This window comes from Ceratotherium simum, chromosome 24 (assembly GCF_057802395.1).
Source record: "Ceratotherium simum simum isolate JZ-2026a chromosome 24, ASM5780239v1, whole genome shotgun sequence".
Lineage (NCBI taxonomy): Eukaryota > Metazoa > Chordata > Mammalia > Perissodactyla > Rhinocerotidae > Ceratotherium > Ceratotherium simum.
In genome coordinates this window covers 42,524,482-42,551,967 of record NC_141923.1, presented here as the reverse complement: position 1 = coordinate 42,551,967, position 27,486 = coordinate 42,524,482, and the positions used below count along the sequence as shown (strand labels likewise).

Here is a 27,486-nt window from a genome sequence, read left to right as displayed (position 1 = left end):
GGTTGAGAGCTGGAAGCACAGCAGCCATCAGATAGAGGCTCTTTCTGTCGTCCAGGTGAGACCTGATGAGGGACAGAATTGAGAGAGGTGAGGAAACCCTCAGTAGGACTCGGGGGACTGATTTTATGCGTGGGGACAATGAATAGGAACGTTCCCAAGTTGATGTCAAGATTTCCTACCTTTCCAAACTTACTATCTTTCTTCTTTTCTGCTTATTTCATTCCCAAAGGCTGGCGACCCTTTCTGTTTCTTTTCTTGCTGACTAGGAATTTAACACCTAGCAATACAGTCATTATACCAGATTCCACCACAGTGAAAGCCTGTGGCATATTCCATGGGGTGTATTTTAATGAGCGCACGTCTGCGGTGTGTGGTTATCCTTTAAAGCTCTTCCTTCCCCTCACCCTGCAAAAGTTAATGGACCCTTTGGTCAGGGGCACCTGCCATGGCCCCGCCTAGAGCCGAGAAGGCGGGCAGAAGGAACGCCCTTCCCATCCTGGGCCAGGCAGGAGAGGAAGTGGAGGTTCTTTGCATGGGGCTCACAGAGTGAGTGGCCAGGGTCACTCACAGCTCCTGGAAAGAGACTGCCTGGAAGGTGTGCGTTTGAATCAGAAACTCCAGGCCACCAGGGACTCTGCCTCTGACAGACTGGAGAAGAGAGTGGAATGGACATGATGTGCCTCAGGATGGGAACCCATTCCTCAGGCCCTTGACCGAGTGAGCAACAGCTTTCCTACTGCTTGTGTATAGGCGACATGTGGCAATTTAAAATTCACTGTGCTTTATTTCCTAAAACCGACTTCTCCTTTCCAAAAAAAAAAAGATAAGACAGAAAGAAACTTGAAAGCTGGTTTGTACTGCAAAATGAACCCACCTAAAATCCACTTTTATGAAGTGTTCTGCCGTACTTTTTTTCCAAATGCTCACTTAACATGGTAGCCAGGGTATAGTAAACCACAAAAAGCTACTTTAAAGCAGGCGGATTTGGCTTAAATCCACTGAAGCAGAGATACGGCTGATGTAGCCATTCATCCTTAACTTATTTTAATTACGCCTAGATGTTCCAATTCTCTTGGCAAATTTTTGAAATATTTGAGTAGAGCAAGGTAGTGTTAAATACTGTTTTAAAATGGTCCGTTTGTTTCCTGCCTTGTAAAGAGAGTTGAAGTGGATGTCTCAAAAGTTGTCACCCTCCAGCACCCAGAACACTGCCAAGCTTTAAAAGCAATTAAAAGGTTAGAATTGGTAGGGTCCTTAAATTACAGAGATTAGCAACTCATTCTGTGGATGACAGATGATACTAAGAACTCGGCAACCTATAGAACCATCCCGGAGGGCAGCGTGCCCTTCTCCTCTTTCGCCAAAGGTACGGTTTCTTTGTCGGCTCCAGCAGGCCACGTGCAAGGCAGTATGTTGACAGGTAGATTTTCTTAAGTACCATCCATTAAAGTCTCAAGTCTCTTTGCGGGCCACATTAAGAGAAACCAAAATTGTTATGAATTGGAGCTAATGTTTAGTCCAGACAGCCTCTGGGGGTTGAGGAGCATAAATATATACAATTTCAAAAGCAAGAACTTCTGCGCTCCATATGGGCAGCTGATGAAATGCAAATCTGATACTTCAAGTATTATACTCACTCTGATTTTCAACTCCTTTTCTTTCAAATGCAAAACAGAAGGACTCAGCAGATCTACACCATAAAGTGGTTTCTTTAGCTCAGTGTGAAAGGGACACAGAACTAATTTATTTTTTTCTTATAAGCGGAGCTTTATATACTATAGGTGTTTCCACAGCCAGTTGGTTTTCATTAGGGGCAGTTTCAGCCTTCCCTAATGTTCCTCTTCCTTGGCCTTGCATGGCCGCCCCGTGGTGTTCGCCCTTACCTGACTCAAGAGCTGTTAGTGTCTGGGAGCTAGGGCTACCCAGGGCTGGGAGAGGGAGACCCTGATACACATTTTCCCCTGTCAAATGTTTTACCCATGCCAACTTGGCTACATTGTTCCATTTGAATTTGGGGGTTTTCCATGATGATGTTCTGGTGAATATGTTCGTGGGGCAATGATTGTCCCAAGAATGACCAAAACAATCTGGAGCAGTCTGCCCCGGTCCGAGGTTGCTGTCCACAGCCTGGGAGTTTATGATGGCTCCGAAACTCGGACTAGGTGATAGAATGGGTCTTATTTTAGAACATGGACAACTTGGCCCATTGCCTAGATGATATATTTGGATTTGAAACCATGAAATAGAAGAGAATGGTAGTAGTACAATAGGATTCCGAAATTTGTTCCTTCCCTTCCCTACTCATTGGCACATGAAACAATACTCAGTTTAAATAGCAGGATGGATGGTGTTAACAAGATCATGTCAAAATCTAGAGAAATGGACAAGCCAGAGGTGTCCAGAGTACAGCGTGTCTCGTCCCGCTCCACCCTGTGCTGTTTTCTCCTCGCATGGCCTTTGTATCCACCCCTGCCCCCTCATTTACATGTGAGAGCACGGGTGACCATGTGTGCTCTACATACCCTTATATCCTGAGTGTTTCAGCTTATCATTTGATTCTGCCAAATATTATCACCATGTTTTCTAATTCTTTTTTAATACACCGGGCCAAATGGGTATTGTATAAAGAGAAGAAACTCAGGTGAAATGGTGGGTACAAGGGTCCTTTGTGAAGTGTTCACAACAAGCCTACTAAGCACTGTTTAATGCTCAAAGATCTGCACGTGAATATTAAGGTTACATAAGCACTGCTTTTTTTTTTTTCTGATGTAGAAAAGTCTGCCTTGTCGAGTATATGTAAAGTTTCTTGAGCCCTTTCTATGGCCAGGCACTGTGCTAAGCACTTCACGTGCATTATTTCACTTGTTCACAGACACACACACACACGCACACACACTCTTTTTTGATGTAGTTGTTATTATTCCTATTTTATAGATGAGGAAACTGAGCCTTAAGAAAAATTTTTTCCAAAGTCACACTGGCCAAAAAGTGCCCGAGTCAGGATTGGGACCCAGCCTTTCTGATGCCAAAGCCCCTTCCTTCAATCGTTACGTATGAAGGCTGCACGTCTTGCTCTATGTTTGTGTGTTTATGTCTTTATGTCCAGTCCTAAAGGTGATTCTTCTTGAAGGTCATAGACTAGAAGAACAGATCGAATAACATTAATATGTTCATATAATTAGTGTTATAAGCTAATAGTAGCTTATAAGGAGGTAAGATTTTTTAAAGTAAGTCTAGGTCTAATGAGTGCAAATAGAACAAAAGAATGACTCCATTATTACAGCTAATAATCTGATTAAGATGTTTTGCCCTGGTTAAAACTATTGGTTGTGCCTAATAAAAACACATTTTTACAAGTATATTTTTAAATTTCATGACTCATTTTATAGTTAACACTTTCTTTTCCTGACATAATCAAGACAGAAATCCTTAATTAAATAAGTAAATCATGAATTTATGGTAGACAAAAATAGATTTGCATTTTTGCTTAAGTCTTTACCTATGAGATATTAACTAGATAAGCCATATTTATAAAAAGAATTTTGAATTAGCAATCAAGAGTCAGATTTTTTTTTTTTTTTTTTTTAAAGATTTTATTTATTTATTTTTCCCCCAAAGCCCCAGTAGATAGTTGTGTGTCACAGCTGCACATCCTTCTAGTTGCTGTACGTGGGACGCGGCCTCAGCATGGCCGGAGAAGCAGCGCGTTGGTGCGAGCCCGGGATCCGAACCCGGGTCACCAGCAGTGGAGCGCGCTCACTTAACCACCAAGCCACGGGGCCCAAGAGTCAGATTTGTGTTTGATACTGCCACTTTCTATTTGTTTGACCATGGACAAATAATTTAGCCATTTTAAGGCTCAGTTCTCCCTCTATTAAAAATAATGACCATCATAGTTATTTTGAAGCTCAAGTGAAATAACTTATCTGAAAACTCCTTAACTGTGAAGTGCTTGTACATTTTTATATAGTAACTATTGTTCAATTTTTAAACAATAACATAGATTCTAACCTTAAAATCCATTTCTAATATGACAGCAAACTTTAAACACTCCTGACATATAATCAAATTAAGAATTTAGTTTTCCTCTTTCACCTGCCGTTCATGGATACTATATATTAAAATGGTTGTGTATGGGTGTTGTCCCTATTTCTCATCTTTCAATCCCTTGCTTAAGGAAACTAAACGATAGAACATAACAGCTTTGTTCTCTGTGTCAGCAGAGCATTACAAAGCCCTGAAAGAATGTTAAAGCAGTTTCAAAATACTATTTTTAGGTACAGTATCATCAGGAAATAAGCTTTCACTGAGAGATTTTGAGAAAAATAGTACTTGAAAATCAGCAGCTGAAGTAGCAAAATGAATGATCTTGCATTAAATTTTAATACTCAAGCCAATATTGTTAACAACAAAATAAAATATTCTTTCTCCAGGTTGAAATTATCCAATGATGAAATCAAACGGGCAATTCTAACAATGGATGAGCAGGAAGATCTGCCCAAGGACATGTTGGAACAGGTGAGCTGCCAGACGTCTCGGAGCACAAGTGACAGCTGACTTTCAGCAAGAAGTGGGATATTGAGAAAATCTGGTTGTTGTTGGTAGATGATTTCCTTTTCTCTGAATTGCAGAGGTTGAACCAAGGTTCCATGGAGCTCTACGAGGAGACTTTATGACTTTATTCTCTCGTTGTTCCTCAAAATGATGAGTGAGAAGGAAAGTGACAAGTTTTTCAAATGCTTGAGACCCACAATGCCAGATTCTGTCCCTCATGCTGCAATTAAGTTATTATGCCTTAGTAGGTCATATAAATCTACTAGCTTTAGTGGAAAAATCTATCTTTCACAGGAATATCGAGAATCTCTGTAGCACTGTGAGATCCCAGACAGGACTATGTAAACTGACTCATTGCTAGATCCTTAATACAATTTGCATCTTGGTCTTGGCTCACCATTCCCACAATCACAGAAGCCACTGAAACCCCTAGTATTTCGATCTACATTGAAATACTCGTATGTGTCATAAGGTGGGGCAGAAATTTCTTGGGGCTAAGTCTTGTCTCCGTAAGTTGTATGGCACTCCTCTTATGCCATAAATGGCAGTGAATTCAAATGCCAGGGCTAGCAAGTACACGATACATTTACACGCAGTCAGTACGCAGCCTTGTCCCTGGTATTTGGGGATAATTGTATTTTCCGTGGCCAGGCAGCAAGTCAAGTGTGGTGCCCCAGCCTCTCTTCACGCAGTATTTCTATGACGTGCTCTGTGTAGCTGCTCCAACCATGTTATGTGGGGTTCAGCAGCTTCGTTCACTTGTCCCCGAATGACAGTGTTGTTGAACTAGCAGATATTCCAGGGATTATCTTCTGTCTCTTGGTCTGGGCCTAAATTTGTCTGTGCTTCATGGAGACAGTCTCGAAATGCTCTAAGACTGTTCTGTCTGTCGTCTCATTGTCCTTGGGATGGAATCATATTTTGATCAAGAGGCCCAGGTTTGTTAGAGCCAGGTCCACCTAAGGTCAGCTGTGGACACAAGCAATCATGATTCTGGGCTTAACTTGAGGTCTCGTCTGTAGGTGTGCTCAGCTGCCAAGAGCAGAGGAAAAGGATATTTTGCTCCACTAACAGTGATCCTGGGTGGTGAATTGGCTCCGGGTGGAGGGTCTGTTTGTCCAGATGAGAATTTTCCGTGGTTCTCATTGATGTCCTAAAAGGCTTCAGACACAAAGCAGGGAGGAGCGATGTGTGCAGTGTCCCCATCCCTACATGAACCTGCCCCTCCCTGAGGCCTCTGCATCAGCAGTGGTCCTCAGTGAAACCCTCACACTTAGCAGTAGAAACACTTTTCATGCTGTCCTTTTAAGGCTTGATTTAGTTATCAAAATTGTTAATGACTATGTTTTGAAGTCTGTTAGGATGCTCTGTGTATGAATAGTTTAAAAGTAATTCCTAAACCTAAAATTCATTTCTTAGAGCATTTTATAGCTCTTCTGCACACTCTTCCCTCCCTCTCTGAACACCAGTCAAAACAGAGTCTCTGCCCCGAGACAGTGGAGCCCAGCCTCCCATGCCCCTCCTGGCCCCCAGGTGACCCTGCACTCTAGTTGCCTGCATCAGAAGCTGCCCATGCAGATGAAGAACCATGCAAAAAGCTGCTTTAGTCCTTAGCCCTTCAGCCTCTATCGACAAGGTTGTATGTTTAAAATTCCACAAGATCTGTTTACTGTGAAATCGCATCCAGCAAAATTCCTCCTTCAGGGAAGGGATTTCAAAATCTTGCCAAAAGGGCTTGCAGTGCAAATAGAATGTACTTCAAATAAATACAAGTAAGAAAATCAGTCTACTGAAGCAGAATCTGGCCAAGCATCTCCTGGTAATTCTGTGTGTCTCGCGCTCTGCCCATCTCCCAGGCTCTTTCTCCTCCTCCGTCTTCCCCCATCTTCCCCCGCCTCCCTCTGCTTCCTTCTCCTTCATACAGCACTCTTCCCAGACGAGCGCTGGAGCCAGCATCTCTTCGCTATTTGTGATCTGCATTTGAGCCACATTTGTTTCCTCCTCTCCTGCTGCTTTTATCTGCTGAGCTCAGATCTCAGATGAGATCAATACATGCCTCTTTCTTGGAATGCATACCTTTCTGTTGTTCTCAAGTGTTTGTCTAACTCTGCGTTCCTCCCCAAACTATCTATACACAGTCTGTTACTTGGCTCTGCTTTGAGAAGGACTGAGCCGTTAGCATGTGCCTCTTACAGTACTCTTGTAAGTGACAGGAGAGAGAGAGTGGTTGTGTTATCCTGAACAGGGGCCTGTGGGCTCTGCACGGCTAGGGGGAGGGGCAATCCCTGAGACTAGGACTGAATGTCCTTGCCCAGTAGGTAAAAATCCAAACCAAGTAGGAAAAACAAGCCTTTTCCTCTCCCTCCTCCTTCCTTCTCCTTGTCCTGCCACCCACCGCATCCCCTCCTCCCACCTTGCGCTGAGGAAGAGCAAGAAGACACTTGGCCTGCCCACTGTCACCATTTGAACATGGAACATAAATGCCTAGAAGCTATTAGGCCACGGCCCTGTGAACTCCCTGGCATCAACTTCCATCTTTCTCCCCTCCCATCGCGTTAGGAAAGAGGGGTGTCCTTTGCTCTGGCCCATCCCTTCCTTCTGCTCAGGGACCCAGCCAGATTGGAGGACTGTGCCCCTCTCCTCCAGATTTTCCGCCTCTCCCTCTTGACACGTAACGTGTCCAAGTCCCAGCCTTCCACACACACACACACACCTCTCAAGACTGCACATCCCCATCTAGCTATTGTCCTCTGTCTTTTTTGACACAGCCAGTTCTTGAAAGCTTGTCCACACTTGCCTCCTGTTCACTCTTCCTCAACTCACCGCAGTCCATCTTCCTCACCTTCCTAAAGCTGTTCTCACTAAGGACACACACCCTCCTTGTTGCCAAAGCCAGGGGACACTTTGCAGTCCTTTTCTTCCTTGATTTCTTGGTGGGGTGTGACACTGATGGCCACTTGTTCCACGATGAGATGCTTTCTTTCTTTGGCCCTGTGATACCACATAGGCCCCTCTGTTGTCTCCTCTGAAGATTCCTCTTCTTGTCCTCATCCCTTCCATGCTGGCTTCTCTCCTGCCCTGCTTTTTCCCTCTTGATGGTTCCCCTGGTTACCTCACTCCCATCTATGCATTCAGTACCCTACCTCTTATAACAGGCACCAATGCTTTGTCTTCCAAACAGAACTCTTGAGGATTCTAGACCCATTTGTCCACTTGCCTCCTAGAAATCACCACTTGGTTCTCTTGTCAGGATTTCAAGCACTAAATTCACCCTCTCTCCACCCGCCCTCCTCTAACCTTCTCTTCCTGGGTTCCCTGTTACACTCTTGTACCTTGTTGCCTAAGCCGGGAGCCCGGACCTCACCCTTTTGACTCTCATGTACCACAATCCATCCATCCACCAGCAGGTCAGGCCAGTTCCATTCAACTCCCCTGACTAGCTCTAGAATCTGTCGACTACCCAGTCTAGGCCATCATCCTCTCTCACCTGGATTAATGCACCAACTGTCTAATCACAACCCCTAATACTTTTGATCGCTTCTAATTCTTTCTCCATTCTGCAAGCACAGTGATCTTTTTCAAATGCAAACTTATTCCCCTACTTAAGATTTTAAGTTACGGCCCAGTGCCCTCAAAATAAAGAGTGAACTTCTCATGAGGCCCTTGCTACTCTCTGACCTTGCCCACCTCTACCCCCGCCCCCCCACTGCCATTACAGCCACTCTTCCACCTGCACAAATGCTGTGCTGCCCATTCCAGACCCTGGCACGTGATACGCACTCTACCTGGAATGTATTTCCAACCTCACACCATTCACCTCCTTCCCTAAAATTCCAATTCTCTTTCTCTGCTGGTGGCAGCTAGACTGACTGCCTTTTCTGAGGTCCCTTAGTTAGATCCAACAAATATTTGAAAACCTACTAAATGGACCACCCAATGCCAGCATCAAGTTATACAGAGGATCTCAGGGTCCAGAGGGTCAGTGTAATTAAAAAAAATATAGATCCAAGGGTATTTGATGTAGAAAAGAACACACAAGCACAGGCCTGTGCATACACCTACTCATGTTTGTGCCTTTGAAGAAAATCAGAAATATACAGAAGTACTTTTTCAACTTTAAATGTTGTTGCCATTTCTTCCACATTCTATGTTCATTTCTTCAAAATAAAATATGGAATCAAAACCTTCAAATCCCACTGCGTTCCTCTCATCCAACTCTACATGGAGCAAAAAATGAGATGGAATTAGATAAGCCAGGGAGAAATCAGCAAATTGAATGGAAAATGCACATAGAATTACTCACTCCAGCATGATATAGAAAAAAGCATAGTGCTGGGAGTCAAGAGTCTAGGTTCTATTTCTGACGATTACACGCACTTGCATTGTAATCCTGGGTGAGTGGCTTAGTCTCTCTGGACTTGGTTGTATCATCTTCTCATGAGATTGGTCTCCAAGCTCCCTCTGATAGTCTGTGCAAAGTGGGTCCTGGTAAAGAACTTCCGCAATTCTGATTTGAGAGGTAGTGTGGAACAGAAAGGTGCCAGGAATGAAGCTTATACCAATTTAACTACTTTCAAGTAAAAATGGAAAGATTTATTCATTTCTATTGAATCTTAATAATCACATGTGAGCAGAGTTTATAAATTAAACAAAAATTAAAATTTCATCTTGGGACAATTAACTGAAAGGGTGAAAAATTGCTACAATTTAAATTATAAACCTCAGTTTGAATATTTTTGTGAATTTTTTAGCTCTTGAAATTTGTTCCTGAAAAGAGTGACATTGACCTGTTGGAGGAACATAAGCATGAGCTGGATCGGATGGCCAAGGCTGATAGGTTCCTTTTTGAGATGAGCCGGTGAGTTTGAAAATGCTTCAAAAGTAAAGATGCCGCTACCTTTCTAAGGAAGTTAAACTTTTGATCCATGTTGAATTGTTGGAGACAATTATCCTGGCTTAACTTGAAGCCTTTTGAATTCCAATATCGTCTCAAGTCTGAGATGTGTGGAATTTGACTGTTTATGTGAGTTCTTGCCCGTGGGAGCCAGGGTGAGGGTTTCTTCACAATTGTTTCTGGGCCTCTTTGACTCCTGTGTTTTGACCTAGTCAAGTCATAGCTTTTCCTGGTTCCAGTCATTGTTGTTCTCCTCACCACTTTATTTCTTGGGATTGTATCTCACTCTTGTACCTCAGCGTATCAAGGTTGTTGTAAAATAGAAATAAATGGACAGACTTGGCGATGTCAACCTTGAGCCCACATAACCGAACAGCCAGGGTCTGGATGTCAAATCATGACATGTGCAGACATCACTAATCGATCATGGCACTCTTCCCAGGAAGCCTTGGCAAGCTTTCTCAACCCTTCTCCAGAAAGCCCTGAGGCAGCCACTGCTTTGTAATTGAGTTTGGCACGCAAGCTGAGTCTATTTGCCATCCCAGGCCTAGCGAATTGATTCTGCATTAGACAAGGACCAGTGGTCCTGAAACTCTCCATCAACCCCGAGGCAGAACTCTTCCCCTAGGTACCAAAGGCTGACAAATGTAGCCCAGGTGAACATGCCTCTCACTCTACGTTTCAGCCATATCCAGACTTATTTTGTTGTTGTTCCATCTTAACTCACCATTTTGTACACTACTGTAGGACGAAGGATGGTTTTGAAATTTAGACAGATGTTTGCAGCCACCCAATGTGTAGACAAATAGATGGGCATCTGCAGTAGCTGCCACTGGGTAATTGTATAGATCTTTGCATCCTCCCATCAGCCCTGCCAGGAGGGCTGTGAGACAGGAAAGTATTCTCTTCCGTCTACTGGAGGAGGGAAGGTACTTGTTCAAGGTCACCTAATAAGAGAAGCTGGGCTACAAACCCAGGTCTGTCTGATTATACGGTATATTTTGGAGGAAGGGCTGATCCGCGGTACTACTGGACTGAAGTTTCCACCATAGAGCAGGTTAGGCAGTGATTGCAGAGGCCTGGGTGAAAATGCCCACCCTCACCCCCTCAGCATCACAGAGCAGCTTGTCTTGGTGGTGATCAGAGGCCAGAGTGCATTCCTGTTATCTCCAGTGCTAGTTGCTAACTTGGAAAGCAGAGCTTGCCAGCCCTGAGGGGAACAGATAGGAGGCAAACTGTGAAGAGCGAAGAAGGTTTGGGGCATGAGTGAGGAGAGGAGGATGAGGAGACAATGCTGTGGACAAGTTACTCTACAGTTTTGCCAAAGGCAAACTTTGTGGAACATTACGAAGCGTGGGTGAAGTGCAGGAAACAGCCCTTTATTTGTAGCAGAATGGAGAGTCTTCACCTTTTTATTCCTTTTCATCTCTTTGTTCCTAAGAGCTACTGGGACTCGGAGGAAGGGAAGGGGGCTTTCTATACTCAACAGCAGCCAGCTCTCCCTTTCTTTTAGCAGTTGCCTAATCTGATTGGAGCTCAAGACCCTGCTGCAATTGTTCCAATACCCCCTGTAGGTCACAGAGAAAGGGCTTTCCAGGTGAAGATGGCCTCATGCCCTGTGCTCCTGTCCAGGAGAGGAACTGTGCACATGTGCGTGCGCACATGCACGTGTTTCTGTGTGTGTGTTTGAGGGGCTGCTCTAAGGTACCTCCACCTCCATGTCCGTCGAGTGGACATAGATGTATTAAGTAAATGGTTATTAATCCATGCTTGCTCTTACAGAATTAATCATTATCAGCAAAGATTGCAATCGCTGTACTTCAAAAAGAAGTTTGCAGAGCGTGTGGCAGAAGTGAAACCGAAAGTAGAAGGTAAAGTCAAGCCACCCAGACTGGAAATGACATTCGTCTTAAGTGCCCCTTTACAAGTACGGTCCAAGTGCATGTAGTGAACAGGATGCCTTTGGTGATTTTTTGCTCGAAATCTTTTGGAATTCTGATGGGTAATTACTTAAGGTCCATGCTCGGCTCGCTGGCCTAGCCTGGATTCTGGAGCTCACGGCACACCTCCTGGGCTCCTCTGCACAATCGGGCTTTTGACATCCTGGGTGTTGGTGAGGAATTTATTTGATCACTGCTGGCATTAAACCTGTAATTAGCTTTCTTGCAATGGGGCCTTACTAGATTTTTCTAAGGGAAGATTTGAGGCTCTTATATGGTTTGATTTTGAGGCTGTTAGATTTTTAGATGTTTGAAATATGGGCAAGGCAACTAAGGAGCACAGCCACAGAACATAGGCTAGGACTTGGGAAATTGCCCCGATCCCTGGTGACACCTGCAAGCTGTAACATGTAACACAGTTTTTCTATCAATGGAAGTGATCAGTAATCCTGTTGATCTGACTCACACCAGGCAAGAAAGTGTCTGCAAAGGAATGTGGGAAATGCAGTTGCTGTCGTATGTATTCCTAACTGCTTGCCGTTGATGAGTCAGCCAGGGAAAGGGCCGAGAAAGGATGGGACTATGCGGCTGTCTATGGCTCTCCCTGTTTCCTGGTTCTTTGCCTCTGGTTGAAGTGTTTTGAAAGTGCTCCCTGGTAACCTAGCAACCCAATCTTACATCTTCAATATCTGCTGTTAGGTGTGTGGGTTTAGGATGGATATCACTGGAAAGTCGTGGTTGTAATAGTTGTGTTTTTCTGTGTTTTGAAGCGATTCGTTCTGGCTCAGAAGAGGTGTTCAGGAGCGGTGCCCTGAAGCAGTTGCTAGAGGTGGTTTTGGCTTTCGGAAATTACATGAATAAAGGCCAAAGAGGCAATGCATATGGATTCAAGATATCCAGCCTGAACAAGATCGCTGACACGAAATCCAGTATTGATAAGTAAGTATACTTGTCAATACTCCAGTATACTGGAGGGTCCGAGCGCTTGGGACAGGGCTTCAATTTGTACCCCTTGGTCCTCCTCGGCCTCACGATGCTGTGGTCTGTGGTTTGCACTGCTCTTTATCCTTCTCCGACATGGAGCCCTCTCTGACCTCTCTCACAACCACAAGTACCCCAACTTCCCATTGGGCCAATTATCCATCATCCATTTTCAGTCTCCAGAGATATCATCTAGTCCCAAGTTTTTTGTTTTTGAGTTTTCTTGGGTAAACTTTTTATTATAGTGTAATACTCTAAAGTTTACTTCACACAGCTTGATGAATTTTTATAAATTGAACACATTTGTATAACTAGTCCTCAGATCAAGAAACAGAACCTTACCAGCACTCTAGTAGTCTCCTCCTGACCTGTCCCAGTCACTACCCCTCCACAGAGAACCGTGTTCCAGGGAAAAGAAAGAAAACTAGGGGGCCAGCCCCGTGGCCAAGCGGTTAAAGTTCCATGTGCTCTGATCCGGCAGCCCTAGTTCGCAGGTTCAGATCCTGGGCGCAGACCTACTCCACTCACCAGCCATGCTGTGGAGGCACCCACATACAAAAATAGAGGAAGATAGGGCTGGCCCAGTGGCTTAGTGGTTAGGTTTGCACACTCCGCATCGGCAGCCTGGGGTTCAAGGGTTCGGATCCCAGGCACAGACCTACACACCGCTCATCAAGCCATGCTGTGGCAGTGTCCCACATACAAAATAGCGGAAGATTGGCACAGACGTTAGCTCAGAGAAAATCTTCCTCAAGCAAAAAGAGGAAGATTGGCAATAGATGTTAGCTCAGGGCCAATCTTCCTCACCAAAAAAAAAAAAGAAAGAAAGAAAGAAAAGAAAAGAAACTGACAGCTGATGATAGAATGTGAAGCTAGTTGGGTTTTTAGGTTATGTTTTCCTTTATGCATTGAAGCTAGCAGCTATATGAAAAAATTGTGATGTGTAAATGTGTTTTGGCTGTTAGTATTCAGCTGATCATTCCAAGACTCATTACAATGCTTCCTAGAAAGTGCTAGAGACACCGAGATGTGAAAAGGCTCTGCTGTCACTAACAGGTAGGGTCATTAGGCACATTAGCTCTAGTTTCCCTGAGAGCTGTGTTTCTCTGAGGTTCTCACTGACTTCAAAGGAACCTGCACAATTGTTTCTAAGGTCAACTTCTCTGTTCCCAAATTCTTTTTAGAAATATGGGCTGTTCACTCTAATTATGCCTAACTAGTGAAGCTTTTTACTCTATGTTTTCTATAGGGTTAGTGAAGCATACATAGCATATGGGAACCCTGAATCTATCCTGTAAGAAATAAGCAATGTGTTAAGTTGTGGGCCTAAACCTTATTTTTGCACATGTAGGGATAGATTAACGAAGGGCAGCTGTTAAGTTGTGTCACTGCCACCTGATTTTAAGCACTTGATCCTTTGCAGAGCACTTTCACATGTGATTGTCACAACAGCCTGCGAATGCACAGGCCAAGTGCTGTATTGCCTGTTGTCTGATAAAGAAACTGAGGCAGGATCAAGTGGCTCATCTGAACTTGCCTAAGGTCACAACAAGCAAGGTCTTTGGCCTTGCAGGTATTTGACACCTGTTCTATTGGTCTGTCCACAGCTCTACTCTACCAACAGATGGGTCTTATTTGTAGGTTGTAATAGGTAATTGTAGCATGTTACTTGTGTATAAAGAGCAGCCACTTTTTGAAGGAAGGGTGTTCTCTTCTACTGGGCTTGCAGGTTGAAGGAAGAAAAGCCTCACTACCAGTCAGTCCTGTTATCTCTCTCGCTCTCTCCCTCTCTGACACACACACAAGCCATTGATACCCTTTGCCCCCCTCAAACTTGATGATAACCTGGCACTTACTGCATGATTATCTGCTTATTAAAGTTACTACAGAATTTATCTAATACACAAGCGTTTTCAAAACAATAAAAACATTTCTGATCTCTTTCTTTTTGGTCGTCTTTCTGCTTGTGAATATTTGGTACCCAAAAGTGTCTCATAAATACTCATAGTGCCTAGCAGAGTGCCTTGCTTATAAGCACTCACTCATTAAATGTTCAATTGAATCTCATCAAACTGCACAAGGATGTCAGCATGAGGGGTACATGCACTCTGCACTGAAGGCTTCTTTCTAGTAACCAGAATTATTAGCCACTGTTTTACTTTGCTGAGCAATTGTTTTCTGATTATTGAGAGCAGGGAAAATTTTTTTTACCTGCGGGCCAGTTGACTCAGAGGAATAGGATTGCATTGACTTCAATGAAACTTCAAGGGTAACCAGAAATGGTTTTCATTCTCATGGAAAAGAAAATCGTGTGTGTTTGACAGCTCTGCTTCACTTTAGTTGGAGGTGGGTGGGACTGTTGTGACTTAGCATTGTGAATCAGCAGACCGCCTAAAAATTAGGGAAATCTTTCTAAAGAAATGCATTTATGTCTTCCTGATTATGGTAGCTTTCAATAGACTAGTGGTTCTTGATCTTGGTTGTTAGAATCACTGTGGAGTTTTTAAAAATTTCCATGCCTGGCCCCACATCATTCCAATTAAATGAATCTCAGGTTGGCCCAGGCCTCTGGGGTCCAAGTGATTATAATGTGCACTGGAGTTGGGAGAACGGGACCAGACTACCACAGCTTTGCTTTATAGATAGTGTTATCAGATGCCCGCCTTTTCAACCCAGGTCAGTCAGGGTTCAGCCCTGTCACCACTGAAGAGGGAGCTGGGTTATGGCAGTTAGGAGCTGAAGTGTTGCTAAAATTAGGCAGTGGATCCTCGGCTGCAAGGATGCCTTGTTTATGATGGCACGGTCTTGGCCCACTCCCAGGCCCGGCCCTGAAATGGGAGGCTTTCTAACTTTCCGATCGCCCTTGGCTGCAACATCAAAACAAATGAGTCAGAGAGGAAAAAAGTTATCATAGAGTAAAAGAAATGTTAAAAGAATTATCAATAATTCTCATCAGTGGATTGCTGCTCTGTACTTTTAGATTGAAAAACAGCTGTCCTTTTTAGTGGATCAAACATACCTCCCTCCCCAGCCCACCCTATCCTGCTTTGTATGAACCTCATCTTTGGGTGGATGCAGTGTGAAGGTGTGTCCCCATTGACAGTGGTTCAGATTCATTTCCATCACCTATCACATTAGGTGTGAAGGATGCTCATTATGGGCCAAATAAGTAATTCTTATCCCCTGCCTTACCTTTTTAGAAGATGTATACTTCCTTTTTGACATATATTTATGTAAATCCCATGTAGGTTCTCCCCATATCCCCTTCTCTTGAGAATCCTTGCCTTACAGGAACCTCCAAATTTTGAAATTAATGCAGGAATATAGCATTCTTGTGGATCCAACCACTTGAATATACAAATCATATGCAGATATTAACCATGTTTGATACTCTTTCTTCTTTAATTATAGGAACATTACACTTTTGCACTATCTCATAACTATCGTGGAAAATAAATATCCCAAGGTTCTCAATCTAAATGAAGAACTGCAGGACATTCCTCAAGCAGCAAAAGTAAAGTAAGTACTTACAGTGAGCTGTTTTAGTTTTTTCAATCACGTGGACTATGCTTTAGCCATTGAGATAGTTAGCATTGGGTGAATAGGGTGCTTCTGTTTGCTTTCCCCTGAATAGTATGGGAAATAAAGTTTGAATCATATCCAAATCACTCAAATGTGTTGTGTGGTATTGAATATATATTTGTTCTAGCTCCTTTGGAATACCCCTGCATGCAATTTTTAACTTCCACAAAACCTAATTTTCTGGGTTATTAAGAGGCTAGGAAAGGAATGTGGTTTCACTAGTACTTTTAAATGGTAGTTCTTTTAAAATACAGATAGGAGCACCCTTAGTGAAATGAGGATAATGGTTAAGGAAGTAGGAGACCTAAATGTCAGGGCGGTGCTCACAATTCTCACGAGTGCACACACTCCTGGAAATCAAGGCAACATTTTAATGGAAAGCAGTCTTTATGCAAATGAAGAAACTAAAAATAAAATGGAAAGTGGCCAAACTGTCACCACAAACTTCACACCACTGTTCAGAGACCGAGGAACAGGCCGTTTTCCTTGTGTTCGTCCCTCCTCCTTTTGGCCCCCTTTTTTTAAAAAAACATTTAAATTGCATCTTTTTGAAGTGAATTTGAAAAGTAGGATGAGCAGGCTAACTTTTCCCCTCTTTTTGTAGAATTTGGTAGAAATGTACCATATAAGTCATGAAATTAAAATGTTAAAGTAAATGAAATATTAGTGAATTTGTTTACATCTGAATTATCTGCAAGAATTAAGTTGTAACCTCTAATGTTTAAAAGCTGTCAAATAGAAAGCATTACGAGAGGGGCCTGCCCAGTGGTGCAAGCAGTTAAGTGCCCACCCTCCGCTTCGGCGGCCCTGGGTTCACCGGTTCGGATCCCAGGCGCGCACTGATGCACTGCTTGTTGAGCCATGCTGTGGCGGCGTCCCATATAAAGTGGAGGGAGATGGGCACGGATGTTAGCCCAGGGCCAGTCTTCCTCAGCAAAAAAAGAGGAGGATTGGCAGATGTTAGCACAGGGCTGATCTCACAAAAAAAAAAAAAAGAAAGCGTTATGAGAGAAGCCCAGGAAACTTTCTCTATTAAAAAAAAAAAAAAAAAAGGCAATGAAAATGAAAACTAGCTAGTACAACTTTAAGAAAAATCATTGTTGGTTGAAATTTAAGTCAGCACCTTGTAATATGCATAGTCCCAGAGCTTTAGTGAATAGCAGTGCACTAATTATGAAGAGCACAGCGTGAACGTGATTGTGGATAAGCCAGTTTTCTTTTACTTGTTCAAAGGGAAGCACATACAGCAAGGAATTTATTTCCATATATGGTAATTTGCTTAAGTGAGATTTTTGTGAGATTGAAACATGAAATATTTTTATACAGATGGGAGATATTTCTATTCTACTATTTTTAACCTATAAAATGTACCTGCTGGCTGTGGAAAACAGAAAACATAATTCCATACCTAAATTCCATAAGTTCAAAATGTTGTCTTTCTGTGAGATCTTTGAAGGGAATTTTAAACATTTAAATAAACTAGTATGGACTTCCAAGCATGAAATATTTAAACATATCATATATTTAATACCTGTAAGTCACATGTTGGTTACTAAAATGTTGCTATTTACAACAGCATGACTGAGCTGGACAAGGAGATCAATACCTTGAGAAGTGGCCTGAAAGCAGTAGAGATGGTGAGTTTTATCTCTTGTTCTAATTCCCAGTCTCTTCACTATCTCTAGTGCTGGTGATGTCCAGCAGGTGCGTTGCCGGGACCCCGAGTTCCACCAATTTCCTGCCTGTGAGGCAGGACTCATTAAAGTGGACTGGGCTAGGTGGTCTTCAAGGATCCCCTCGGTGTTCACGTCTGATCAGGACATGCTGCTCCCTCTCAGTAGAGCAGTGGAACTTCCCTGTTGTCTTTGAGTCGCTCCTTTGGGGAGTGTTTATTGAGCAGACTCTTGGGTGTACAGCCTGTTCTCAAGGCCGGGGTCACGATGATTCAGAATCTTTCTTTCACGATGATTCAGAATCTTTGCCCTCCAGGTGTTGCAATGGCCCAGAACAATCAGTCCAGCTGACATTGGCTCAGCCTGGCCACATCCAGATAAGCACAGTGATTACAAAGGCGTTTTGAGGAAGAAGGCTGAGTTTAGGTTAGTCTGAGGCTTGTGGAATGACTGGCATGTATTAGAGGAAGCTTCTCTTCTGGGAGAGATGAACTTTGAGCTGTGGCTGAGGAGGAGGGTGGAGTAAATTTAGGTACGCAGGAGGGAGGCTGTCCCAGGTGTACGAAACAACCTCGCTCCAGGCCTCAGCAAAAGGAAAGTAGGTCAGGCTGCCAGATGCCAGAGGTAGAGGAGTCTGTGGAATTAAACCTGACTGTGGGCACAGTGCCACTTGGGTACTGCAGAAATGCTGCCGCCAGTGAGGGGCAGGTCGGGGAGGGGAAACCTGGCTCAGGACAGTGGACGGAGCTCTGGGCTGGCACTTGGTGAGGGAGACTGATTCGCAGCAGCTTGGATAGAAGCCCCTCTCTTAAGTATCTTTCAGATCATTTATCAGTAATGCCCTGAGGACCTGCCTTCTTTTCTTTTTTTAATTGCAAAACTGTGCCGTAGAAATTAGTTGACCTCATTAAAGGCAAACCTCTGATAAAAATTACAGTTACAATGTCTACTCTTTTCTGTTTGTTTTTAATAAATTAAGGAGCATGTAAGGTTTTATTTTTTCTTTTCTTGGTGGGGAGGGGCTGTTTAAAAAGAAAAGGAGATGAACTAATTGAGGAACTCTTTCTCCCAACACCGGTGGGCCAAGAGACTGTGAGTGAGCATGTAGGACGGTCCTCGGCTTTCAGAGGCCAAGCTGGATCAGGGCGGTTGGGACAAGGCTTGTTTTATAGCCTTCGCTCTGTTGCCACTTCCTCCCAGTGGAAGGCTTTCTTGAGAGGAGCCTGGCAGTTGGGACAGCCCTAAAGCCTGATAATGGATGCTCTGACCCTCGTGTCTGAGCCAGTTCACAGTAAGCGTGAGAGAGGGGACCCAAGGAAGTTTTGCGTTTGGGGTCTATGAAAGGTAGTTTTGCTGAATCTCTCCAGCCCCTGGGTCATGTACACAGTAACACACTCTTCACAGGAAAGCGGGGCTTCAATGTCAAGAAGTGGCCCTGGGAGGAAGTATGGGGATGCAGACCTTGGCCTGTCTAAGTATTCATGTCTCCTAGTTGTGCTTTGCACAAATTGATCATATTTGAAATATCAAAGATGGAATTCTTATGAAATTATACCTTAACGAAACACTTTAAAATTGCCTTTATATCTCTGCGCCTCACACACACATACGCTCACTTTCCAGGCCGTCGTACTGGAATCGTGGCAATTTCTTCCAATCAGAACAAGCTCCATAATTTCTAAGAATTTCCACTTCTGTTATTCATTTGATTCTCATGGTGATGTGGATATTGCCTTCCTTTTACAAGTGCAGAAACTGAGACCTAGGCCACTTGTCATGGCTGAGAGTCAGTGGTGGAGCTGAATCGGAACCCATAGCCTGTGACCTCTGCACTTCTGCCTGTTAGCACCTCTGCCAAGGCGATGCAGAAGAAAGGAGAGATCAGATTAAGTCAGTTGGTATACAGTGTAGTTGTTACTGAAACTCTGGAGTCAGGCAGACCGGAGTTCAAATTCTGGCTCTATCACGTATCAGCTACTTGACTTTGAGCAAAGAATTTAATCCCTCTGAACCTCAATTTCCGTGTCTGTACAATGGAGATAATAATGCCTGACTCATAGAGGTGTTGTGGGGTTAAATAAGAAACTGCATCTGGCAGTGGTTGAAATTAGTTGTTGAAATTAGATTTTAATAATCTGTGTGTTCATCACCATGGTATTGGAGAATGTGGATAATTAACAAGACATTAATACTCCTTCCTGCCTGTTCACAAAAACCAAATGGTATGGACAAGAAGAAAAATAGTAGACGATTATGGTGCCAAATGCTACAGTTGAAATTCTTCTGACCCCGAGAGCATGGTTTAGGAAGTAAGTAGACTTGGCAGAGTGAGAAAGAAGGAATAATCAAGGAACCAGAATTCTGAGCACAGAATATCAAGAGATTTTCTTGCTTTCAGTCACACACCCTTTGAATCTAATTTGCTCTCCATTATTTGTTTAACTTCTATTAATTTTGTCCAAATGCTAATCTGCTGACTTTTAAAGCTAGTGTAAGAAATCATGCTGATCAAGTACTCAGATGATTGGTGGAATTGCTGTTTGTAAATATGTGGTCACATGGGCGTGGCTCTGACACAGTGGGCGGAAGGGCAGGGGAGCTGGAGTATCACAAAATGTTTCAGAGCAGATTTTGCTGTGTTTGCCATTCTGACTTATTAAGTCTGAGGCATGTGGAAAATGAGACAAGGTGTGTCTGCATTTGAAACGTACGTTGACGTTACCCATTTCCTGTGTTGAAGGAGCTGGAGTATCAGAAGTCTCAGCCTCTGCAGCCTGGAGATAAGTTTGTGTCCGTTGTCAGCCAGTTCGTCACAGTAGCCAGCTTCAGCTTCTCGGATGTTGAAGACCTTCTAGCAGAAGCTAAAGACCTGGTAAATTTCCCCCTTGCACACTGAGCATTGTTTGGCAGGGCTGGTACTTTCAGATATTATACTGTAGCTATATTTTCATCTCTAGGAGTATGATCGATTGAAACACACCCTTCTTGTCTAACTGGCCTCTGTTCCCTTTAGGTTGGCAAGACCTTAAAGTATCTGAATGGTTAAAACCAGTAAATACTTTGATAGTTTTCTCTTAGTTGATATTGGATCCGAAATACTTATCTCGGGAAACCAGAAGAGAGTAGATTATGAAAACCAGAGGCAGGGTGAAACGTGCAATCAGGTGTGATCAAGGCCATGTGCCTCAGTAGCTGGAAGTCATGTGCTCTCCTGAGACGGAGACTTGGGAGGACAGGATGCTCCCTCTTCAAGTCTCCAGCAGAACTTATTAAATGAGATGCACTTTAATTCACAGCTTCATTGCAAGAGGCATATTTTTTAAAAAGACATTTCTTTGATTTTTGCTATTTCAAAATTTTATCTTCTTGTAAAAGAAAAATTTTCATTGACTAATAACCAAGACCTTAAACCCCCCTACCCTTCCTCTCTCTCTCTCTGGTTATTTCCTCTCCCAAAATACACATTCATATCCATGCACACCTTCTCTTGTTTTCTCTCATTCCCCTTTCACTGTTATAAGTGATATGAAGCCGCGACCCCACCCACACTGCCCATCTCTCAGTTGCCATACACTCTTTTGCTTTAACTTGAGTCTTTCCTTTGAAACTCAAGTAATGGGTATCATTTTTCCATGGTCACCTGTTGAGTTATAGATATGGATGATTGTGTATGTAAGTGTACACACACAGTGGTTCAAGTTCGGAAGTAGACTGTGTGAAGATATATTAGCTAGTCTCCACCTTAAACCCCACCTCCAACATTATTAAATAGATGGCGAGACACTATATGCTCAGATGACTGCGGTTAGAGGTCCAGCCTCTGATATCCGTGATGGAAATGAGTCAGCTGATGCCAGCAGCCTCCACTGGGGTAGCCCCGCCATGTCTTGTGTACGCCTCACCACTGGGAGTACACACTCTGGAAAGGAAGGGACCCCACACCAGACCAGGCAATATAGTACTTATTTCATCAGGGGCTCGAACATTTTTCTAACAATCAACTGGATAGTTTATTTTTGATTTAAAAACACACCCACAAAACCTACTCTTTTTTTTTTTTTTTTGTAGTGTGGGAACTTTAGTCTAGGACTAGTTTTCTTCAGATTTCTAAGACTAAAATATACATGACTTCATCATCAGTAGAATTCCTAGATAAAAAGATCATTCAGGATGGCTTGGAGCGCATGAACTTGAACGTTTTAGAAACTCAATTGTAGGCTGTCTGTTGCTATTTTGTTTATACCCTAACTTTTAGAAATTAGCTTATAAAACCATGGAGCTGGCTAGAGTGCTGTCTGTAGCGTGTGAAAAATGTATTTTTCTCTAAAGAGCTCTGGTTTCTAATAGAATATTTCCAAATAAGTAAAACATTGAGAACAGCTCCTCAGCAAAGAGAAAAATGGTAAAAGAATGTATTTACTATAAATTTAAAGATATGAAATAATAATTATAAAATGGCATATATATACACATATATATTACATAATCAAAAGTTGTTTTATTTAAGAATAAGTATTGAGGAGGAATTGGATGACACTAGTCAAAAGATTCCGACTTCTACAAGATAAATAAGTACTGGGGATGTAATGTATGACCTGATGACTATAGTTAACACTGCTGGATGGTATATTTGAAAGTTGTTAAGAGAGTAGACCTAACAGTTCTCATTGCAAGGAAAAAAACCCGGTTTTTTTGTATCTGTATGAGATGATGGATATTAACTAAACTTATTGTGCTAATTGTTTCATGAAATATATGTCAAGTCATTATGCTGTACACCTTAAACTTATATAGTGCTGTATGTCAATTATATCTCAATAAAACTAGGGGAAGAAAAAAACCAAAAAAATAGAATGAATATTGAAAACATTTCCTTTAAGTAGATGGTGTTACTGAAATATCGGGAAAACTTAACAATATAATAAAGGCAAGTAATGCAAGAAAAATAAAAGCAATTAGAAACTTTTTGGGTGGAGGGGACTGCATACACACGTCACGGGCTATATCTGAAGAAAATTAAAGATCTGGAAAATTTTAAGTAGTTGATTAGGCATAGGGAATGAGAATTCATTTGACTTTGAAGCTAGAAACACCATCCTTAGTAGCTTAGGAGTAAGAGCATTAGATCCTTACAGAAGAAAAATTCTAACAGACAGTCTGACCTGCGTAGTGCATGAACGTAATTTGGATAGTCATAATGATGCTAAGACTCCTGCAAGCGTTCGGTCTCAAGTTATGAAGATAACTGCCAGAAGAACTAAAATTAGAGACAGTTAAGACTAAAAAGACTGGAAATACTATTTTGTTACCGTATACATCTACTTTCATTTAATTTTTTCAAATTCTCCCTTAATATTTTGCATTTTAGCTGTTTTAAACGGATTTGCATTCAAAGGGGTTCTAAAACAAAGGATTTGGAATAAAATTGTATTCTTAGTCATAAATTTTAGGTTGCATTAATGATTCCATAATCAGGTATTGTTTTCTAATTAAGGCCCAGGAAATATCACGACAATAGCAGCATTATTTATAATTAGGAAAAGCATCTAGGAAGCACTGGATCCCATTTGCTTTTGATATTAACCATATGGCACCAATAAATGATATTAAAGTACTTCAAAGAAAAGTTGCAAGTACAAGTCTCCCCGCCCCTGCTGAGTTTGCTGTTAGTTTTATGTCTTGAGTGCTCTGCCCTACCATATTTTGCTTTCTTGTTTTTACTACTGTTTAGTTAATAAAAGTCATAGGAGGTAAGCATAGATGTTAAGCTGAAATGAAATGGGCAAGAATAAATGGTTTCAAATGTCGAGGAGTATTAAATTTTTTACTTTAGAAATGATCGATAGACATGTTCAGCAGCCAAAGATAAAATATAGGCTCACTAAAATCCAGCAAGTTATATTTGACTCAATTTGAGCTTTAGTCCTTCTAGAGAGGTTTGTATTTGATCATGGAATTCTCTTGAAACACTGCACCTCTTAAAATCTTTTTTTCCAGTTTACTAAAGCAGTGAAACACTTCGGAGAAGAGGCTGGCAAAATACAGCCAGATGAGTTCTTTGGCATTTTTGATCAGTTTCTTCAAGCTGTGTCAGAAGCCAAACAAGAGAATGAAAACATGAGAAAGAAGAAGGAGGAGGAGGAGCGCCGAGCTCGCATGGAAGCCCAGGTAAGAGAATGAGTCGTCGGTCAGTCCACCTCCTGGAAGTTCTGTTACTGCAGTGCCTTGGTTTTCAGGCCGTGTTCTGATGTGCTGGCAAGAAGGAGGCAGCCAAGTACTCTCCAGAATGCCGCTGGGAGTTTAAATTGTTATCAAGTTTCTCTTGGGCAATTTGGCAGTATATATCCAAAGCCTGAAAAAATATATCCACATCCTTTTATCTGGAAGTCCATTTCCTAAAAATTATTCAAAAGGAATAAATAATCATAAATCTGCACAAAGAGAGCAGCGATCTTTATAATAGCCCCAACCCGGAAGCAACATACATGTTTGCCAACCGGGCATAAGCTTACAAAATGATGTTTTTGTGATATCTTTTTTTTTGTTGTTAAATAAGTGATAATATAGCCACAAAATGTTCACAATGGTTATCTCTCTCTCTTTTTTTGTGTGTGTGTGAGGAAGATCAGCCCTGAGCTAACATCCATGCTAATCCTGCTCTTTTTGCTGAGGAAGACCAGCTCTGAGCTAACATCTATTGCCAGTCCTCCTCCTTCCCCCCCCCCCCCCCCCCCCCCCGCAAAGCCCGGCATCCAAAGTAGATACAGGCTAAGCCTTTGGTGTAAGGAGAGTGGCCTGATGAGCATTCCCTGTAGTATCTCTATACCATCAAAGAAACCAATATTTGATTCTATTTAATAGTGATAACTTTCTCATTTCATTATAGAAGTATGACTTGCCTCAATTGCTCTTTTTTTGGTGAGCAAGATTGGCCCTGAGCTAACATCTGTTGCCAATCTTCCTCTTTTTTTTTTTTTGCTTGAGGGAGATAGTCTGTGAGCTAACATCTGTGCCAATCTGCCTCTATTTTGTATATGGGATGCTGCCATAGCATGGCTTGATGAGTGGTGTGTAGGTCTGCAACGGGATCTGAACCAGCAAACCCTGGGCTGCTAAAGCGGAGCTGCAAACCTAACCACTATGCCATCGGGTTGGCCCCTCAATTGCTGTTTTTTTTTAACTAGACTATCATGGGGTTCACCTAGATTCTAGATGGTTCGAGTCTAATCACACAGTAGTGATCCTTTTTCTTCATTGTTCGTTGCTTCTACTATGAGACCTCATGTTTCGATTACCCCTGTCTTGTGACATGCAGGGGGGTTAGTAGCTATGGATGAAGCTGCTTTGGTGTGACTGAAGCACTGCCATATTTCACAGAATTCATCTCTACTGAAAACAAAAGACAGCACTTGGACACTTCTCTAAGAGGTTGCTTTCTATTTGCAGCTCAAAGAACAACGTGATAGGGAACGTAAAATGAGGAAAGCAAAAGAGAATAGTGAAGAAGGCGGCGAGTTCGATGACCTGGTTTCAGCTTTACGCTCAGGAGAAGTGTTCGACAAAGACCTTTCTAAACTGAAACGGAATCGCAAGCGCATTACCAACCAGCTGGCAGACAGCGGCCGAGAGAGACCAGTCACAAAACTTAATTTCTAATTTTCCTTGAGTACTTTTTTAGAAAGCTCATTAGCAACCTATTGAAGTGACTAGAACTTGTCATTACACTGCCTTGCAATCCAAACAGTGGCAATTTCTTCTTTCATCTGTGTGAGAATGTGTGAATGTGTGTGTATGTAAATGTATGTGTATATATATTAAAAAAATGTATATAGAAGTCTGAGTGTTGTCTGGAGACCTATATGTATGGTTAAAAACATCTGTGTTGATGTATGTGCTCAGAAACTCTTTGTGTATGCATTCATATTGAGTGTGGCTCATTTTCTTCCCCTGAACACCACGACTGTTCAGAAGCACAATGCTGTCTCCTGAAAGAGATGACAGAGACATTCCCTAGAGTAAAAAGAAAAACAAAAGCAAAAAAAAAAAAAAAGCTTGAGAAATATTTTATAGTTTCCAAGCTTGGTATACTTTGAAATTATTTTCATTGGTGAAACTGGTGTTGAAAAAAAATAGTTTTAAAATGGTTTTTGATAGTTGACAGTGTGACGCTGGTGCATTGCATCGGTAATTGATAGGACCAGCTTAGAATTTCTGGCATTGGTGTGGGAGTGCGGTCTGTAAATGTTTCTTGAGAACATCTTGCACACAATCTGAATTATGTAGAATGTCAGAATTTTTCTTGTGTATTTAAAACTTGGACATCGATTTTTTTTCCCCTAATTTCATCGAGTTCTCTGCCAAACGCTCTTGATGATTTCTATACATTGCTTTTGGAAAGAACACTATTTATCTAAATGCAATCCATGCTCTTATTAAAGAACAAGATTGCCAGAATGTGCTTCTTGTCCTAACAATATGGATATATAAACTTCAAAAATAAAATTTCCCACCCAAGACCTAAAAGGAGGAATTGTCTGAAGGGATAAAAGTTATTTAAAAAAATTTTTTATGGGGGGGGGGGTGCCTTTTTTTTTTTTTTTTTTTTTTTTTGGTATATTCTATTTTCTGTTTTGTAGGACAAGCTGCATCTTCTGTAACTATAGGTCTGGACTAAAGGACACTTAGTGAATGCACAAAATGTCAACAGCACTAAGAAAGGTGCCGAGATCTATTTATCTCTGTTTGAAGTGGTTTGCTGTTTATATGTTGTCATTTTAAATTGTGTGTCAGTAAAGCTACCTGTAAAATTTCAGTCCAAAAGATAAAGCTCTCAGGGAGAAATGAATAGAAACAATGAACACTAGAAAATAAAATATAGAAGCTTACCATTAACCTGCCAACTCTTAATATCCTTAAGTTATATGATATATAAAGAGGACTGTTACTTTTTTTTTTTTTTTTTGCTTTGCTTTATTTATTTGTAGTGGGGGAGGGGGGCTAAGGTCCTCTCTTTTCTTTCCATCGATCCTGTTATGGTTGGGTTTCCTGTGGAGACAGTAGTTTGTCCTCTTGCACTAGAACATTATTTACTCACTAAATTGAGTTTTTCAGTCAATTAACAAATATTTATTAAACACCTACTGTGTCCCAGGCATAAGTAGGGCTACGGTGGTAAGCAAGACAAAGCCCCTGCCCCAAGGAGCTTATGTTCTAATGGGGGTATTAAGGGGTGAATAGAATACCAATGTGTGCGCTGTACAGGAATCGAGCTATTTAAAAATAACTTGTATAAACTATAATGCTTAGTGCAGATAGTGAGGTCTGCGCCACACAAAAGCTGTGAAATAGTGCTCTAAGAGTTGTCAAGAGCTGTGGTTTTACATTTTTTTCCCCTCATTGCAAACTTAGCGACTTTCTACACATTATATGGAAGTAAATGACTCTAGCAAATAAAACAGGGAAAACATGAAACAAATACACAGCAAGGTTGCGCTGCCCCAGCCCCTAGTTCCCACGGTCTGCAAATGCACCGTGTTAAAGGTGCAGATGGAGACTGGGCTCAAAAAAGGTGTGGAGATGAGGAGTGGGATATGCTGATGGATTTGTCCATTCCTTAACTAAAGTGCCTCTCTCTATATTCTTTTCCGTTTATAGCAGGAGAAATTTGATCTGGCTCAATTTTGGAACTGTAGTTTGAAAATGGCTTTGTTGGGCCGGCCCCGTGGCTTAGTGGTTAAGTGCACGCGCTCTGCTGCTGGCGGCCCGGGTTCGGATCCTGGGCGCGCACCAAGGCACTGCTGCTCCGGCCATGCTGAGGCTGCGTCCCACATACAGCAACTAGAAGGATGTGCAACTATGACAT

General features: G+C 42.2%; 1 protein-coding gene across 5 annotated transcripts in view; it reads left to right on the top strand.

The window, feature by feature from the left end:
* The window catches only part of DAAM1 (dishevelled associated activator of morphogenesis 1), a 160,580-nt gene extending 135,122 nt beyond the window's left edge, over positions 1-25,458 (top strand). For all 5 annotated transcript variants that reach the window (XM_004426204.3, XM_087448432.1, XM_014784275.2 and 2 more), the window contains 9 exons: positions 4,434-4,518; positions 9,306-9,412; positions 11,231-11,319; positions 12,159-12,327; positions 15,781-15,888; positions 17,528-17,588; positions 20,365-20,496; positions 23,622-23,792; positions 25,071-25,458. In XM_004426204.3, coding sequence (XP_004426261.1) covers positions 4,434-4,518; positions 9,306-9,412; positions 11,231-11,319; positions 12,159-12,327; positions 15,781-15,888; positions 17,528-17,588; positions 20,365-20,496; positions 23,622-23,792; positions 25,071-25,280 — 1,132 coding nt within the window. In that variant the 3' untranslated portion in view covers positions 25,281-25,458. The remainder of the gene's footprint in view (positions 1-4,433; positions 4,519-9,305; positions 9,413-11,230; positions 11,320-12,158; positions 12,328-15,780; positions 15,889-17,527; positions 17,589-20,364; positions 20,497-23,621; positions 23,793-25,070) is intronic.
* Positions 25,459-27,486: the final 2,028 nt, after the last annotated feature.